Consider the following 15,847-nt stretch of genomic DNA (forward strand, 5'->3'; position numbering starts at 1 on the left):
AAATACTCAGCGTCAGTCCTCAACTCCTCGCTGATATTTCTACCTAGAAAACCTAAAAAAATTCAAAAATGGGAATTTCAATGTCTTCTTTATTTTCAACACATAACAGAAATCTTCAGCAATGCGAGAATTATGTTACAAAAGAAATATAACAAATATACTTGACTGAATTGGGGTAAATTAAAAAATAATATAAAATCTTAAATGGAAACAATAAAGTTGTTATCTAGGCAATCCTATTATTTTATGTCCTACAAGTATGCTCCCATCACCTCTGTTAACAGTGAATTTTTGTTCCCCCAAGGTATAGTTTTTAGCAATAAACTGTAGTTTTACATAAACTAACTTTGAAATGTATAGCATTGTTAATTTTAATCCTGATCATGAACTTAATTAAGCCTAATGATTGATTTTGTATATTTTAAATTATATGATTTTGTGTGTTACTGAAATTTTTCTGTTCTATTTCCTTTCAAAATCATAATTATCTGACAAAAAATGTGTAGATTAAAAAAAAATTAATTATTAGACGGGTGATTGACATTCATCCTGCATATTTTAATATTTTTACTGCAAATTATATGGAATATTTGAGGGGTTTTTTAGTACATACATTATTACATATTGGATGATTTTTATTGCATATAAGACCAGGCTCTAATCATAAGGAAAGGCTGTAATAAGAAAACGCTAGCACACAAAGGATAGCACTGATCTAAGAAAATTTGAGATATTTAAAAAATTTTAAAAAAATTAATGTTAAACAGTTTTATTTGAAATTGAATCAGAAAAAAGTAATGTTGTTTGACTCATTGTCTATGACACCCAACTGGGTAGCTGGATTTAAACCAAGAATTACCTTACTTTATTAAAGAAAAAATCATTTATACAACAACTAATTGTATGAAGAATGTTTCCTTGAGGTCTGCTGGGTGATGAACTTGTAGTTGACCATTTCCAATGGTTGGTCAGGGTGTAAGAAGTGTGAAGCACCGTATTATGTACATTTGATTACAAACCACCAGCCAGTGTGAATATCTGACAGTTTAACTGACTGAAACAATAAGGATAAGCAGTATTATCTCGAACAACTAATCTACAAGAATATCTTCATTTAAAAAGAAATGTTGCCATTTTGACTGAAATTGTCATATCTTACAAATTCAATGTAACATTTTTTTTAAGTATACTGTACTCTAAATTTTGCAAGCTTATTTCAAAGAACAACACTTTTCACAGTAACAGTGAGACCCCCTTAAGAAGCTCACCAAAGACACTGTGGCAGCTCTTGAGAGAAGCAAGACTTCTGACATAGTGAGATCTCAATTTTTTCCTCATAATTTCACAGAACCACACCAATGCTGAAATGCATCTGACAGACCAAAATATAGGTCTAAACATATCGAAGACTGCTCAAAGACACCTAATGGTCTCTGCCTATCGTACCAAGGAAGTATCATTAACTACCTTTAAGAACATCATCTTGATTCCTTGTAACTTGCTGCTGTCTCAACTTCTGGTTAAGCAAAATCTTAGAGGATGAAAGTTGGAAAAATGAACCGTTTTCCTCAATAATAAATATTATTATTTATAAGTTCCTGTGATATTGTTCTTCCCATTTTTGTATAATTTTGCTAGATAGAAAGTTAACTGCAGTCCCCAAGTAAAGATTTCTACCAAATATCTTAATGATCAAACACCGACACAAAAATAATTGTGTTGATCTATATAAAAAAGAATTGCATCATTGCATAGAATTATTATAGAAGTATAACGGGAATTACTTTCTTAAAGAGAATTACCACCCAAATGACAGACAGTTGAATTTTTCCTTGAGTTCTATCAGGCGATGAACCTGTAGTTCGATTGTTTCCAGTGGTTGGTCAGGATTATAAGAATGGTGAGGCTTTATAAATGAACTTGTGGATCAAAACCAGCCATTGGCGAAACGCTAAAATGCATCTGACTGAAACAATAACGATAGGCAGACCAGAATAATATGAAACAAATAATCCATAGAAATTTCTTTTCTTAAAGAAAAATGGTGCCATTTTGCTTAAACTTGTCATTTCTTATTAATGCAATGTATTATACGTTTTTTGTTTATTGTTTCAGGTGTACCATGTTAATATGTTAATGATAGTAACAGTTTAAACAGATTTTTAGAAAATATATTTTTTATCATCTGCTTGTTCAAACCAATAGTTAACATTGTTTTATCAATTTGTTATTTTGAAAATTATCACTCTTTCAAGTTCATAAAAAGTTCCGCCTGTCCAGTAGATAGCTTGCCTAATAAGTGAAGAGGAGATATGGACATCTTCAAATATAAACGCTTCTCTGGCGAGCCATGTGATATAGAGAAGACGTTTGAAACATTGCGTAAGTCACTTTACCAAAAATTCCTGTAGAAGAAGATAATTTCTTAATAACTAATAAAATATATATATAAAACTTGCAGTTGAAAATGAAGATATTGTGCTACTACACGTACCGTCCCACATCCAGAAGCAACTGTCCTGTGTCTTAGGAAAAGAAATATTCATAGACAAGCCATGGAAAACAATCTCAAAAAATGCCGTCTTGGAAGAGATTTTGGACTACGGGGAAGAGTCCATTTTCAATTCGTACAAAAACCAACTGAAGGTATGTGTAGATAAAACAAAATTTTACTCATATTTCTGAACCAAAATCAAAAAGTGACATTTGTTGTGTGTACACATGTGAAATAACTAAGGCACTGAACAAAAAACAATAAAATATTGTTTTGTTTTTATTAATTTTCACATTATTTAGCATTGAATACCAATAACACCTAAAACATCCACAACATGAAATTATATTACAAAAAAAAATTAATACATTTTTTATTCAATGTTTATTAGTCATGATAATCCTAGTCTATCATTTGAAATAAAAATTAGTAAAGACAAAATGAATCTAAAATACTAATTATTTGCAGAATATTCAAATTAATTTTTTTCATTTTCTGTTATTGTAAATTATGTTATACTAATGTTCTTGTATGTTTGTTGGGACATTTTTTAGTTAGGAAAAATAGGAGTGAAAAGTAACACATTTGGTAAAAAGATGGTATGACTGGGGAAATAAAAAAATAAATAACAATAAAATTATTAACGACAATACATTTAATGTAAGGGGACTGCAGTGGCTGAGTGGTTAGAGAATATGACTCATATTGCCATGCTCATTGCCCTGGGTTCGAATCCCAGAATAACCCATGGATTTTTTCTTTTTTTGGGGATCCATTTTGGGAGAAATGGCATCCTTATGATACCCAAGTCCTATCATCATGTCTGGCTGGCTATGGTTTTACTAAGACTATGAAACCTGGCCCCCGGTGGAAATACCAATACTGCTGATAGGTTTTTGCAGTTTGGTATGCCACAAAAGGGTTCAGGGCAAGTAAGCGTTCCCATCGAACTTTCCTTGACTAAAATTTATTGGTCTAATTGATTACTAATTTATATAGGAAATAATTTTATCATACTTAATACATGACATTTGAAAGTCATTAAATAAATGGAAATCAATTACTATCATGACAAAATTAGAAGTAAAAGATACTCATGCTGAACCAGCATTGTGTTTGTTGAACTATTCACATGCGTTTCGGTATTGTGCCATCTTCAGTGAGGAATTGATCCAATAAGTAACACACTGCCTGTTCATCATGAGTTCACCGACCCGCAGACATCATTGCAAAATAGTAATTGAGTAACTGTTTTTTAAAGTGTATGTTTTGTATTCCTTGCTGTCATTATTATTAATAATATTTGGCCTTTGTTTGCTAAACTCATTTTTCTTTTAGAATCTGAAAGATCCAGAGGTTCTGGTCGGCTATGATACTCGCAATCTTGATGATGAGAATTTTTTTGTATGCATCACGAACACAGGGAGAAATAAAATAATCGAAGAGTTGAAACTTTTACATGAAAACCACATGAAATTCATTGAAAAGGCAAATGGCATGGATGCCAAACCGTGGGTAGATTTGGGAAGCTCCGCTGAAATTGGGATAGACATCGCTTACAATAATAGACCCTTAGTTTGTATTAAATATTAATTGTTATAAATATTAAGAATAATATTTCTAATAAACAATTTTTTTTTGCAGATCAGTTTTGAATACCTCGGAATGAAGCATTGCCGTTTTGTATCACCCAATTTTGTAAATGTAGATGCTGGAACTTCGCCACATAACTATGCTTTTATAAAAAATACTAGAACGACTTTTGAACAAATCCCGACATTTTGTTCAAATAAATGTATTCAGGTATGATATTTTTCAATTTTTATGTGTTTTTTAAGTAGAAGTTTTGCCATTTTTATTATTATGTTTTCAAATAAGAATATCGAATATTTAAATGCTCTACTTATTAACTTCATACTTTCTGATTATTTGTGTGATTGCGTGTGCCTAGTGTGGCTGATTATGAATTGACCAAAATACTTCTTTTTCTTTCATTTTTCTTTTTTTCAGACTATAACTGAATGTAAGGATTCATTTGCTCAAACGATACCAGAAATACCAATGAACGCATCGACTCAATTCAACCCTGAAATAGAAGCCAAAGAAAAGGAAGAGAAATTAAACGAGCCCATCACTACTATTGCGTTAACTGATTCGTTTAAAAAGGGCTGTAAAAAGTAGGTGATTTACTATTGACTTAGTAACAGCTCATTTATAATTAGTCAATTTTTTTTTTTGTACAATCAGTTCAATTTGGGATTAGAATTTACTCACACCCTCAGATCATGTATGCAAAGTAATAAGTAATTAATTAAGTAATAAATTTGCCTCACTAAAAAGGAGTAGTTACAGCCTTCTATTCTTGTATTAGTGAAGCTAGTCTTCCTGGGTTTAAATCCTAGCATTGCATTGGAAGTTGCCATTGTGCCGGCAAAACATTATTATGCTGGGTGGTTTATGTGTTTTGGCCAAGAATCTCGCCAAAGACACTTTGGTAGCTTTGAGAGTAGAAAAAGCACATTACAAGAAGGTGTACTAGAATGGAAATAAATCAGGCGTGTAACTCGAAGTTTGGGTGATTGAAGTCTCACCTGACAACAAAGACTTCTGACATTGTGTATTTTCCTTTTGAGGTAATTTCACAGACCCACACTAAAGCTGAAACGAGCCTGACCAACTGATACCCCCAGTTTGTACCAGAGAACTATCATCATCCACAGTTAATAAGTTCGTCTTAATACCTTGTAACATGACTGACTGCTGTCTCAATGACTGGTCAAACAAAAGGGGGATGATAAAAGTTGGAAAAACGGACTAAGTTTTCCTGTTTAATAATGAATATTATTATTTTTTAATTTAAATTATAATAGTCTTTTACTTCATTGTTGTATAATTTTTCTATATAATAAATTAAAGACAAAATAATACAACTTTTTGACAATTTTAATTGTTTTAGACTCATGGATGCATTGACGTACAATGCTGAATATGATCTGTACAAGAATGACTACGAAGAATTAGCCAAATGCGGCCAATTATTACAGATTTATCCATTCCTCGAGTACAAACATTTTGTGATGTTTGCCGACATCACAGGTGATCGGAACAAATATGTCACTGACACATCTTGGCATCCAAAATATTCAGGTAGAAAACATATTTAGATCATCCGAGGTTTTGTAGTAATTTGTTTAAATAGAAATAAAAATGGTTTTGTTAAAAGATAGATGTTCATATTAATTCTGTAAATTATTTATTTTTGCATATTTCATTCTTCTCCAGTTTTTTTAAAATTGCCAACAATTGTCCGGATTAGAGGTGACATTTTATGTCACAAGCTCATAAAATGATATAGAATAGATGAGTTCAATTTCAAATAGTATTTAACATAATAAATTAAAGCCATTATTCCATCCATTAAGTATTTCATTATTATTAATCTAAGTAATAAACTGTTTCAAACTTTTTTATAAATATTATACTGTTTTTTTTTTTAGGAATCGTTGCAGTTTCTTATGGGAATGAAGTGCTCTGTGAATCAATATATTTAGAATCAAACTCGGACGATTCTGACTTTGAATATAAACCAGTCGCTCCTAGATCATTTGAACCGAAAGTAGAAAAAAAGAAACTAATCGGTGAGATAGTTCATGCTCAATCTTGGATGAAAAGTGTTCTGAATTACCGTAAATACAGAAAACGAAAGGAAGATGACAGTATGAACAAATTGGCGATCCATTCGTTGCGCTGTTTGAAACATTCAAAAGTAATACGAAACGGTTTATATTGATACGATATATAAACGGTATTGACAAGAAATAAATTTTTGTAGGATTTGCGGCTGTTGATTATAAAAATGGAGGTTGAACATGAAAATTCGATACCCGAACTTGACGATTTAGAATTTGACGAAGATTTTCATTATACAAAATTTGTTGAAGGCAATCCGACCCCTGAGGAAATAATTGCAAGGGTGAGTGATTTTTATCTCTTCCACCTTTATCGTTTACTAATTAAACTGAACACTTTTTTTAGGTGAAAGCCCAAGCACGTAGTAAGACTCTTGAATTATTATGTACATTTTAATCTATTTTCTTGTCACTAACTCATCTATTTTGCTAGGTAACAAACATGTTGATGTCAATCCTAATACAAAAACAAGGTAAAATTTTAACTCAATCGTTTAAAGCATTATTAATGTTGATTTTTTATTTTATTTTTTATTTATAGATTTGATGAGTCAATAAAGAAATACAAGTATCTCGAGAAGTTTCCTCCGACCCCAGAGCAGATGAAAACCTTTAACACCATTTGGGATGGTAAATTCTGGAAATTCGGAGAGGGAATCAAAGAAGAAGCCCTCATATATCACAAGTGGGTTCATTTTATTTAAAAAAAATGTATTAATTGCACGTAATGATAAATGTACTGGTTATAGTACCTAATTATAACTTAATGATTTGATAATTAAGATTGACTTTTAACAAAAATAAAATATACAAAAACAAATCAGTTATTTGTATATCTACAATATCTTGTCAGTTATTCATTTATTTCCTTAGCATGTAAAAGTTACGTTATTAGTTTATAAATAAAATACTAATAAAAATAAAAAAACTTTTTTTATTTTCAGGAGACACATAGCAAAAGCTGAAAAGCAGATAGGGAAAGTAATACTCGCTCCCAGAAATAAGTCTTTTTTCCCATTTTTTAGAAGGTAAGAAACAGTAATTCATTTAAACAAAAACTAAAATCTTTTTGACGTTTTGTTTAATTTAAATGAACTTTTGCATTGCAACTTTTTTTTTGGTAAATTATAATTGACGTTATGAAAACAAATTACTCTGCTAACCAAGAGCTCTATTGCTTGGTTTCTCTAATTGAAATATTACTTACATAATGTAATTAAATGTTAATTTTTTATTTATTAGAAAAGGAAAGACAGAAAAGCATGTTGAAACGAAAACCATTCGAAAATCGCAATCCTTTTCTGGCGCTTCATCTGCCACAAATCGAACACGAATACAGTAAGAAAGTGAAAAGTTGTTGGTAATTCTAGACAAATAACTTTAAAATCAAAATCATTTTGATTCGTTTTCTAGACATTCTTCAACCATTAAGAAGTTAAAATCAATTTCACAACCTTCAATAAGAGACCAAGAATCTAGGTATATTTAAATATAGTCAGTAGTTATTTATTAATTTTATTTTAAATTGGGCTAAAAGAAGAGTAGATCGATTTTAATGAAACTTTTTGTGATAATACTAGGTCAAAAAACAGTAAAAAGTAGTCTGCAGTATTAAATAAGGTTAGATGTATGAAAAGTTACAAAAACCAAAAAATGCTTCCAACAAAGTAGATAAAAATGATAAAAAATTTTAAAAATTCATTTGTAGTTTTTGAGCACTTTTTAAAACCAATAAATACAAATTTATATGGCAGAAAAAGGTGTTTTTAGCTCAATTAAACAGAGCCATTTTACCCTCTCCAATGTCCTGTTGTTCTTCTTACAAATTCATAACCCCTTTGGATTTTATGTAAATTTAATTTCAACAAAGTCTAGATATTATGTGATTCTAAATTAGAAAAGCAAAGACGAATTCAACAAAAACACCTCATACGTTTTATTTTAAACCTCCGGCTTTAATTTATTTACAAAGGCAACATTTGTGATGTTAAGTTTAGCTCATAAATTCTTAGCCTCTGTAAAGTTTCTAGTAGATGGGTGGAGTGGTTTTAAAATTATTGCCATTTTTGTGGTTAAAAATCATCCTGAGAAATTTAGAAGGGAAAACTTTTTTAAAAATATTTCTTCATTTTTCTAAAAAATTATATTGAGGCATTTTGGGGTGTGCAAAAAATGAAAATCAAATTTGTTTTGGATTAAAAATGCATTTTAACCTAATTAGCTACATTGCTCAGTCTAAAAATACATATTTCAATATCTACAATGCCCATGCTACGGCTTTTTACCAAATACGATTTCATGTAGCGACCGAGCAACTTAGCTTAGTTTAAAATACATAATTGAGTGAAAATGTGTATTTAAGGGTATTAAATACTGCTAAAATCTAAACTGATTTGTTCTTTTTAAAAAAATTAGTTTTTACATACTTTACTAGTTTCATATTTGTTTTTGGATTTATTATGTATTTAATCTCACTTAATAATCCTGGTTATTATTTTTCTATCCTAATTAACTTTGCAATACTTGCATAAAGGCAGAACATATTTAAAAAATTACTTAAATGAGCGAAAATATTTTTCGGTCCCTACAGCCCACTGGCAAGAGTGCTTAGACACTAATGTCTAATATTTTTTGACTTATCATCAAGAAGTAAGTGTAGTATCATCAAGTGTATCATCAAGAAAAGTTTCATTAAATTGGTAATATCTTCCCGTTGTAATATTGACAACTAGCATACAACTTTTTTCTTGTAGTTGAATAGGCTAAACACTTTTAAATAATGATACATGATGCCTCATGAATGTGCATTGCATTTCAGGTCAGATCAATCTGGTGCAGTAAGGAAAAAGAAAAAGAAAAAAGACATATACAGAGAAATCACTGACGATGAGGATGATGAGAAGAAAAATGCTGTCAATTTCTTAAGCTCAGAACACCCGATCCTGATTTGGTGGCTTGCAAATGATCTAAAAGCGATTGTAAAAACTATTAAAGAAATTTACATATTTAACATTGAAAATTAAAAAACGATATATTACAGCTACATCTTGACTGCCCACAAGAAGTTCACAGTATTAATTTCTGCCCTCATAACGGAGACATAATTATAGGAGGGACGATAACAGGACAGCTTGTTCTATGGGATTTGCAAGGTAAACTTCCACCGACTACCACATCAATTTTAAGGGACACTGGGGAAAAAACAACATATAGAGTTTTGGTAAGGCCTGTCAAAATGCTCTAGTGATTAATAAATCATTGTCATTACATTGTTTGTTTTTTTAGAAAAGGAAAATGTCATGGTTCAAAGATTTGCAAGTACCAAAATGGATAAAGTATGCTGCCATCACCTCATTGTCAGATTCGCATCGTTCTAAAGTTATTAACATTGAATGGCTCCCGCCTAATTACGAGGTGATTATATAAAATTTATTAGATGGGTGGATTTTATTAAATTTTAAAATTCTTTTTTAAAATTTCAGTTCAACAATGGTGCTTTTTCACCCCTTAAAGAAGACCAGAATTATTCATCACAGATAATATCCACTTCTTTGGATGGAGAAATCAAATTTTGGGATTTGAACATTACACCAAGGGCGAAAGGTACGACAAGATACATCGAAAGATTGGTCGGCATACGGAATCAATTCCATAAACCTGCAGCTCTGACAAAAGACAAATCAGTATTGGCTGAATTCAACAAGAGATGGCCATCCAAATATTCAGTAATTTTTTTTTGACAAATTAAAATCTTGTAAAAGAAAGTGCATAGTTTATCCTGGGTGTTTTTTGTTTGTTTTTTAGATCTTATGTAATTCACCGAATAATTTACCACTACAAATAACAAGTATCCAGTTTGAACCGAGGCGGTTACAGTTTGAAAGAGTCACACCACCGAATCCTCACGGGAAAGACAAAATGGGGGATATAATAGAGTATAAACTCAGTGAGTCATCAGCATTACATTTTTAATAAATACGTGACACTACGTTAACTTTATTCTCATTTTCAGAGCTAAATTACGAAGAAGAGACAACCATTTCTCAAAACGCTTTTGTTGGAACGATGACCGGATCAGTAGGCTTTGCAGAATGGAAAGGAAAAGGTGTCATGGGAGAAATAGATAAATCTCCAGAAGGTAAAATCAATTTATTGTAGTATGGTAAGTTAAAAAAAATAAAAAAATATATAATGATTTCCAATTAATATTACTTTATCTTCCCATTCACAAAATGTGCTGCCATATATGCCAATCACACTTAAATATATTTTTAACATTTGCATATTTTTACATTCCAGTAACTATTGTCAAGACGTTTGCTGCAATTCATGACGGACCGATCACTGGAGTTGCTCGACATCCTTTCATCGATAACATCGCGATATCAACCGGAGGCCACATATATGCTATCTGGAACACAAGAGATATGGTGTGTAATTATTTTTAATTAATATTAATTTAATTAATAGTTTAATTTAAATTAGTTTTATCGCTGACTCTGATATTCTCCACAGACTTGGCCGATTATGTGGAAAAGGTATTACGGTTTGACCGTGAGCTGTTGCTCTTGGTCACCGCTGAGACCGAGCTTGTATAGAATCGGTCGGTCAGACGGATTCGTTGAAATCTGGGATCTCATACTCCAAAGTCACGAACCGAAAATTTTAATTCCAGCTTCTGGAGAAAGAATCATTTGTATGTTTTTTTTTTGTACACATCTATTATATTTCTTGTATTTTTCACATTGAGTCAAATCACATTTTTTAAACATTTTCTTATTAGAATCTTACTTTTGTGTCAATCAATCTGGTAAATGGTTTAACCAGAGTCTTTATTCAGAATGTGCCTTAAAAAAAGTGTTTCTTTTTTGTTTTAAAGGTTTTTCCTCAGCACTGCTCAAATTACCCAAAGGTCTGCTTGGTATTCTTGACAGCAAGGCCTCATTTATTCTACTTTACATTCCATGGTTCTACCAACTTTGGAAGAAATCCGAGGTGCTTAATCATATTTTAAATTAATTGTCTTTGATTTTTTTTCCACTCAAACCTTTCGTTTTTAGCTGGACAAACTCAATGAAATAATACTGAGAGAACCTCCAAGACGAGAAGCCCTGCTGAAGTGGGCCGAGACCTGGAGAAGTATGCACGTATCAAGATTCGCTCAAAGAGAAACGACCGACTCTAAAGCAAAAGTCACAACTAAGAAGAAAGTCGCCGGAATTTCATATGGTGAAGATGAAAAGAAGGATTGCAAGAAATATTACCAAGAATTATATAAGTAAATATTCAATTTTTATATCTTTTGGCTTTTTAATATAAATATTTGGGTTTGTTTTGAAGATGGTATCTTAGAAGGCGTCGAAGAACTCCGCCTTGGGTTGTCGCCATGGAACAAAAAAGGCAGACTCAAGAACAAGACCACGTTGTCAATGTAAGATATAATTAAGTTTGATACCTAGATGATTGAAATTATTAGAAACAGCAATCAAATTTATAAATGTAAAACGGTTGTAAATTGTAAATCTGATGAAAGTATTATCAACAAGTTAAGAAAAATATATTTTTTATAAGCAGTTTAAAAAATAGTTAATTATTCGTGAAGATGTGTTTCATAATCTAATTTGTAAATAAATTCCTTCCTAATAATCAGGGACTTTTGTTTGAAAATTTTGACTACAATTAAACAAAACGGAAAATTTCATAGCCAAATTTCATAATTTTAACATTTTGTCTATCTTTCGTTAAAAAACTTTTGTCTCATTTTGAAATGTTTCTGTTTTAGACAATTTTAGCAAACAAATGTGTTAATCTAGAGACGTTAAGAGAACAGATGCTACCATTGGTCAGGAAGGACACTCGACTTAAAATCAAAGAAGAAAAAGTTCTCGAGATGTTAGGAGAAGCTGACAAAATATTCCAAACTGCTGCTAAAGAAATATTCGTCGATCCTGAACATTCGGTATATAAAATATATATATATAAAATAATAATAATAATAATAATGTTGTAATTTTGTCCTTCTCTTATAGAAAAAAGCTTCACAAATATCATTACGTATCGGCCAAGAGGAAGCATTCGATGTGACAGATACTCTCAATGAAATTGAACTATATTTCGGTCCCAACGGGAGAGAAATGGAAAAGGAATACGATGAGGCGATTTCTGTTAAAATAGACCTAGATGATAAATTGCCATTCACAGAGCTTGTTGAAAAATGCAAACCGAGCCGCGAAGTGTTCAATGATAGAAGAAGGTGGAGGGATCCTAGAAACAGGTAAGTTCCCGGATTTTTTCTTTCAAATTGTAAAATTATTTCTAATGATCAAAATGTGCAGGTGGCTGAGGGAGATAGTAAAGAATGAATTAGAAGCAAATGGCCTTTCATTTCGACAATGGGAGAACCATAAATCAAAATATACGATAAAGAAATACAAGAAGAGAGTGGCCAATTTGAAACAGTTGAGAGGTGTTTATGGCCAGCAGTATGATCCTCTATGGGATTTTGACTTTCGTCCAACCAATGAGAATGAACGCATATTTGAACCCATTGAAAATAGTGAAGAGGAACGTGAAGATTTGCCATTTATAGGAGGAAAGTCTTATACATTTGCTAAATTCGAAGTTAATGAAAGTTGTTCTCTTGACCTCGACTTTCTCTCAGAAATAGAAAATATTAATAAAATGTTCGCTAAGGAGCATGCTATACAATTTGAAAAGAAAAAGAAAAAAAAGAAAAGGATAAAAGGTTTGTCATTGTACAAAAAATTAGGAGAAAGTGTGTCTGCGTCGTTCATGAGCCACATTTCGAGCAATTTAAGAATTTCGTCTTCTGAAACGATAAAAGGATCTGTTATATCTCATGTAACAAAAGGGACAGAAGACAGTGTCATTCAGTTGATGTCGGATGCAGACATTGTGAGTGAAGAAGTGCCAGTTGAGGATGAGGTGGACATGGAAGAAGAAGGAGAAGAAGAAGGACAGATAGAGAAAGAAAATAAGTATGAAGCCTGGCAACGAAGGATGCAAGAAAAGTCTGTAAAAGATATTAAAACAGTAAGACGGATAATAGCAGGCAAAGGTTCGAAAATATCAATTCCAGAGGTAGAAGAAGGAGACGACGATGAATATGATTTTATGGATTATAGTGATTTAAGCTCTCAAGATGAAATTATTTACTCAGGAGAGTCTATACCTTCGCCTGGTTCGTCTCCTCCGAGTATACCTGAAGACGATTGGAAAGCGACTCTAAATACAAAAATAGAAGTTGACAAAGACCAACCTTTTGTCGAACATTTTGAAGGGCCACCACCTGGGAGGCACATAGCGCAGGTGATCCGGAGACCGCTCCCGATGATAAAGGAAGCACCCCAAGACACTTATGTCATGGACGAAAGTGCATTACCGGAGCATGTCCAGGAAATTATTGAAGAACCTGTTCCAAAGCCCAAGAAGCCGAGGAAATTAAAACCAGATACTAAAAAATCAAAAAAGCACCAGAAACACCGTGCAACCGTAGAACAAATCATATCGGATGTCGAAGAAGAACCGAGATTGGATGAGGAAGATCAAATGTATTTTGGAGAACAGATTGATGAGGAGGAAGAAGAAAGGCCGTCTGCATTATTAAAATTTGGAAGTAATTTATGGGGATCCGAAGAACACGAAGAATTGTTAGTCGATGAAGATACATTTGAGGAAGAGGATCATATAAAACAAATTGATTAACATTAAAAATATGTTGACATTATTACTTTTGACTTTAAGTTATTGTTTATATATTAAATAACTTAATATTATATATTAGCTCTCTCCGATCATCCTGGCCTACCTTTTCCCATCAGTTTACAGGAATTTGTAAACTTCAGGGCAGACCAGGATGATTAGTTAGATGTTAGGTTAATGTTAGGTAGACACTAAATCTTAGGTAGAAGATTAGTTAGACTAGCAGCCATCACTCCCGAAAAATTTTAATTATTGCACAACAGAACAACACTGTATGCACATTCTTTGAAATTGAAATTGAATGCAAGTACGACTGCATTCAAGATAAGTATATAAAATATACTGTTCTTTATACTTACTTTGTATAATTAGATTTTTATTATTTTCCATGGTACATTGAGTTTATGCATGTTGCGATTGATTGTAAAGCAAGTTAATAACAACATAAAACCTTTTACACAAACAATATTTTTATCATTCTCTCATATTTATTTTCTTACCGGAAACATAAAATAGTACGCATCAGTGTGATCATTGCTAAGTTCAGAACATTCATGGATGTTGTCATATTTATCATTTAATTTTTAAAATAAAAATATAAAAAAGTCAATAGAACACAAATGTCAAGAGGAATCTGAGAATTCAACATCTAGATAATAACGTATAAAACTTTTGATTTATTTTCAGATATTATTTTTATTATACTCTGTTATTTGTACATTTTATACATGCTATCTGGAAAATTTAATTATACAATTTAAAAAAAAATGTTGATAGGACCCAAACCTCAAGAGGAAATCTGAGAATTCAACATCTAGATAATGATGTATAAAACTTTTGATTTATTTATATACATTATTTTTATTATACTGTATTATTCATACATTTTACACTATTAGTGATACATTATCTAGAAGTTATTTAGATTAGAAAAGTTCAAGTTATCTAGAAAATTTAATTAGTAAATAAAAACAACGACAAACGTCAATTGGGCACAGACCTCAAGGGAAAATATGAGAATTTAACAAATAGATAATGATTTATACATTTTTATACAATATTTTTATTATACATACATTTTATACAAGTTATCTGGAAAATTTAATTAAAGAATAAATACAAACAACAACAAATGTCAATAGGGCACATACCTTGAATTTAAAAATCCTCAATGTTTTGTCCATATCTATAAAGCTTTTCTACAACCCTTACTAAAATACGCTACACCTGTTTGGAACCCATACTATCTAAATCATCAAAAAATTCTTCAATCTATACAAAACAAATTAAAAAAAAAAAAAACTTTCTTACAAACTCAATCTAACTCCGAACTCTGCCTACTCTGGAATCCGCTCTGAATTTAAACTTTTCATACTGTCACAAAGAAGGGATTACTTTGATATTGTTTTTGTATTTAAATTATTAAACAATCTCATTGATAGTCCTTCTCTCCTCTTTCAGCTACAGCTACACGTCTCTTCGCACTATCTCAAAACCCACAAACTATTTTATATTGAATTCCAAAGCTCTAACTACATACTCTCTTCTCTACGCCGAATGATGATCAAGAGTAACATCTGCAATAGTTCTGTGAAAAACCATATCCTATAACCCTACTTTAGTTAAATTTTATCAGTTTATATTTTTTAAATACTTTTATATTTCATACTGTTAAAAGTTTATTACAATTTATTTCATTTACTCGTTCTTTTAAATCTTGCACTAAAGTCTTACTATATATCTACGAAGAGCATTATTTTCATTAAATATGAACGTAAATATTATAGTTTCAATTGTCTTTTAGCTTTATTTTGTTTCCTTTGCCTCAATTTACTTAATAATTATGTCTTTTATTTTTGTTGTTGTTCAGTTTTTACTCTTTAATTGTATTTTTATATTTATCATTTCTATTTACCATTTATAATATTACCATGTATATATG

At 31.2% G+C, this 15,847-nt stretch overlaps 1 protein-coding gene and 2 long non-coding RNA genes across 3 annotated transcripts; 1 reads left to right on the forward strand and 2 right to left on the reverse strand.

Moving 5' to 3' along the window:
• Nucleotides 1-2,149: 2,149 nt before the first annotated feature.
• LOC106661529 lies at nt 2,150-2,743 on the reverse strand. The gene is made up of 2 exons (XR_001339750.2): nt 2,495-2,743; nt 2,150-2,405 (listed from the first exon to the last, which is right to left on the reverse strand). It is a non-coding gene; the product is annotated as an uncharacterized LOC106661529 (long non-coding RNA).
• Nucleotides 2,199-14,371, forward strand: LOC106661528. Its single transcript, XM_014384993.2, has 28 exons — nt 2,199-2,382; nt 2,462-2,646; nt 3,833-4,069; nt 4,139-4,297; nt 4,505-4,671; nt 5,451-5,641; nt 5,992-6,260; nt 6,327-6,467; nt 6,530-6,548; nt 6,617-6,656; nt 6,725-6,868; nt 7,128-7,211; nt 7,426-7,521; nt 7,597-7,662; nt 9,002-9,161; nt 9,224-9,403; nt 9,469-9,597; nt 9,666-9,908; nt 9,988-10,129; nt 10,196-10,321; nt 10,483-10,613; nt 10,699-10,879; nt 11,063-11,178; nt 11,244-11,461; nt 11,524-11,614; nt 11,966-12,142; nt 12,213-12,457; nt 12,519-14,371. Exons 1-28 carry the CDS (start codon nt 2,313-2,315, stop codon nt 13,906-13,908), a joined length of 5,397 nt encoding a protein of 1,798 aa, XP_014240479.1. The 5' UTR covers nt 2,199-2,312; the 3' UTR covers nt 13,909-14,371.
• LOC106661530 lies at nt 10,517-15,718 on the reverse strand. The gene is made up of 3 exons (XR_001339751.2): nt 15,217-15,718; nt 15,057-15,152; nt 10,517-10,594 (listed from the first exon to the last, which is right to left on the reverse strand). It is a non-coding gene; the product is annotated as an uncharacterized LOC106661530 (long non-coding RNA).
• Nucleotides 15,719-15,847: the final 129 nt, after the last annotated feature.

Source organism: Cimex lectularius, unplaced genomic scaffold, assembly GCF_000648675.2.
Source record: "Cimex lectularius strain Harlan isolate CLEC.00 unplaced genomic scaffold, Clec_2.1 scaffold20, whole genome shotgun sequence".
Classification (NCBI taxonomy): Eukaryota; Metazoa; Arthropoda; class Insecta; order Hemiptera; family Cimicidae; genus Cimex; species Cimex lectularius.

Bases quoted from the DNA above. Each gene is read 5' to 3' on its own strand.
- LOC106661528 (XM_014384993.2), top strand. From the start codon at position 2,313: ATGGACATCTTCAAATATAAACGCTTCTCTGGCGAGCCATGTGATATA. The intron at 6,869-7,127 runs GTGGGTTCATTT...TTTTATTTTCAG, and splicing joins GAAGCCCTCATATATCACAA to GAGACACATAGCAAAAGCTG. The intron at 12,458-12,518 runs GTAAGTTCCCGG...CAAAATGTGCAG, and splicing joins TGGAGGGATCCTAGAAACAG to GTGGCTGAGGGAGATAGTAA.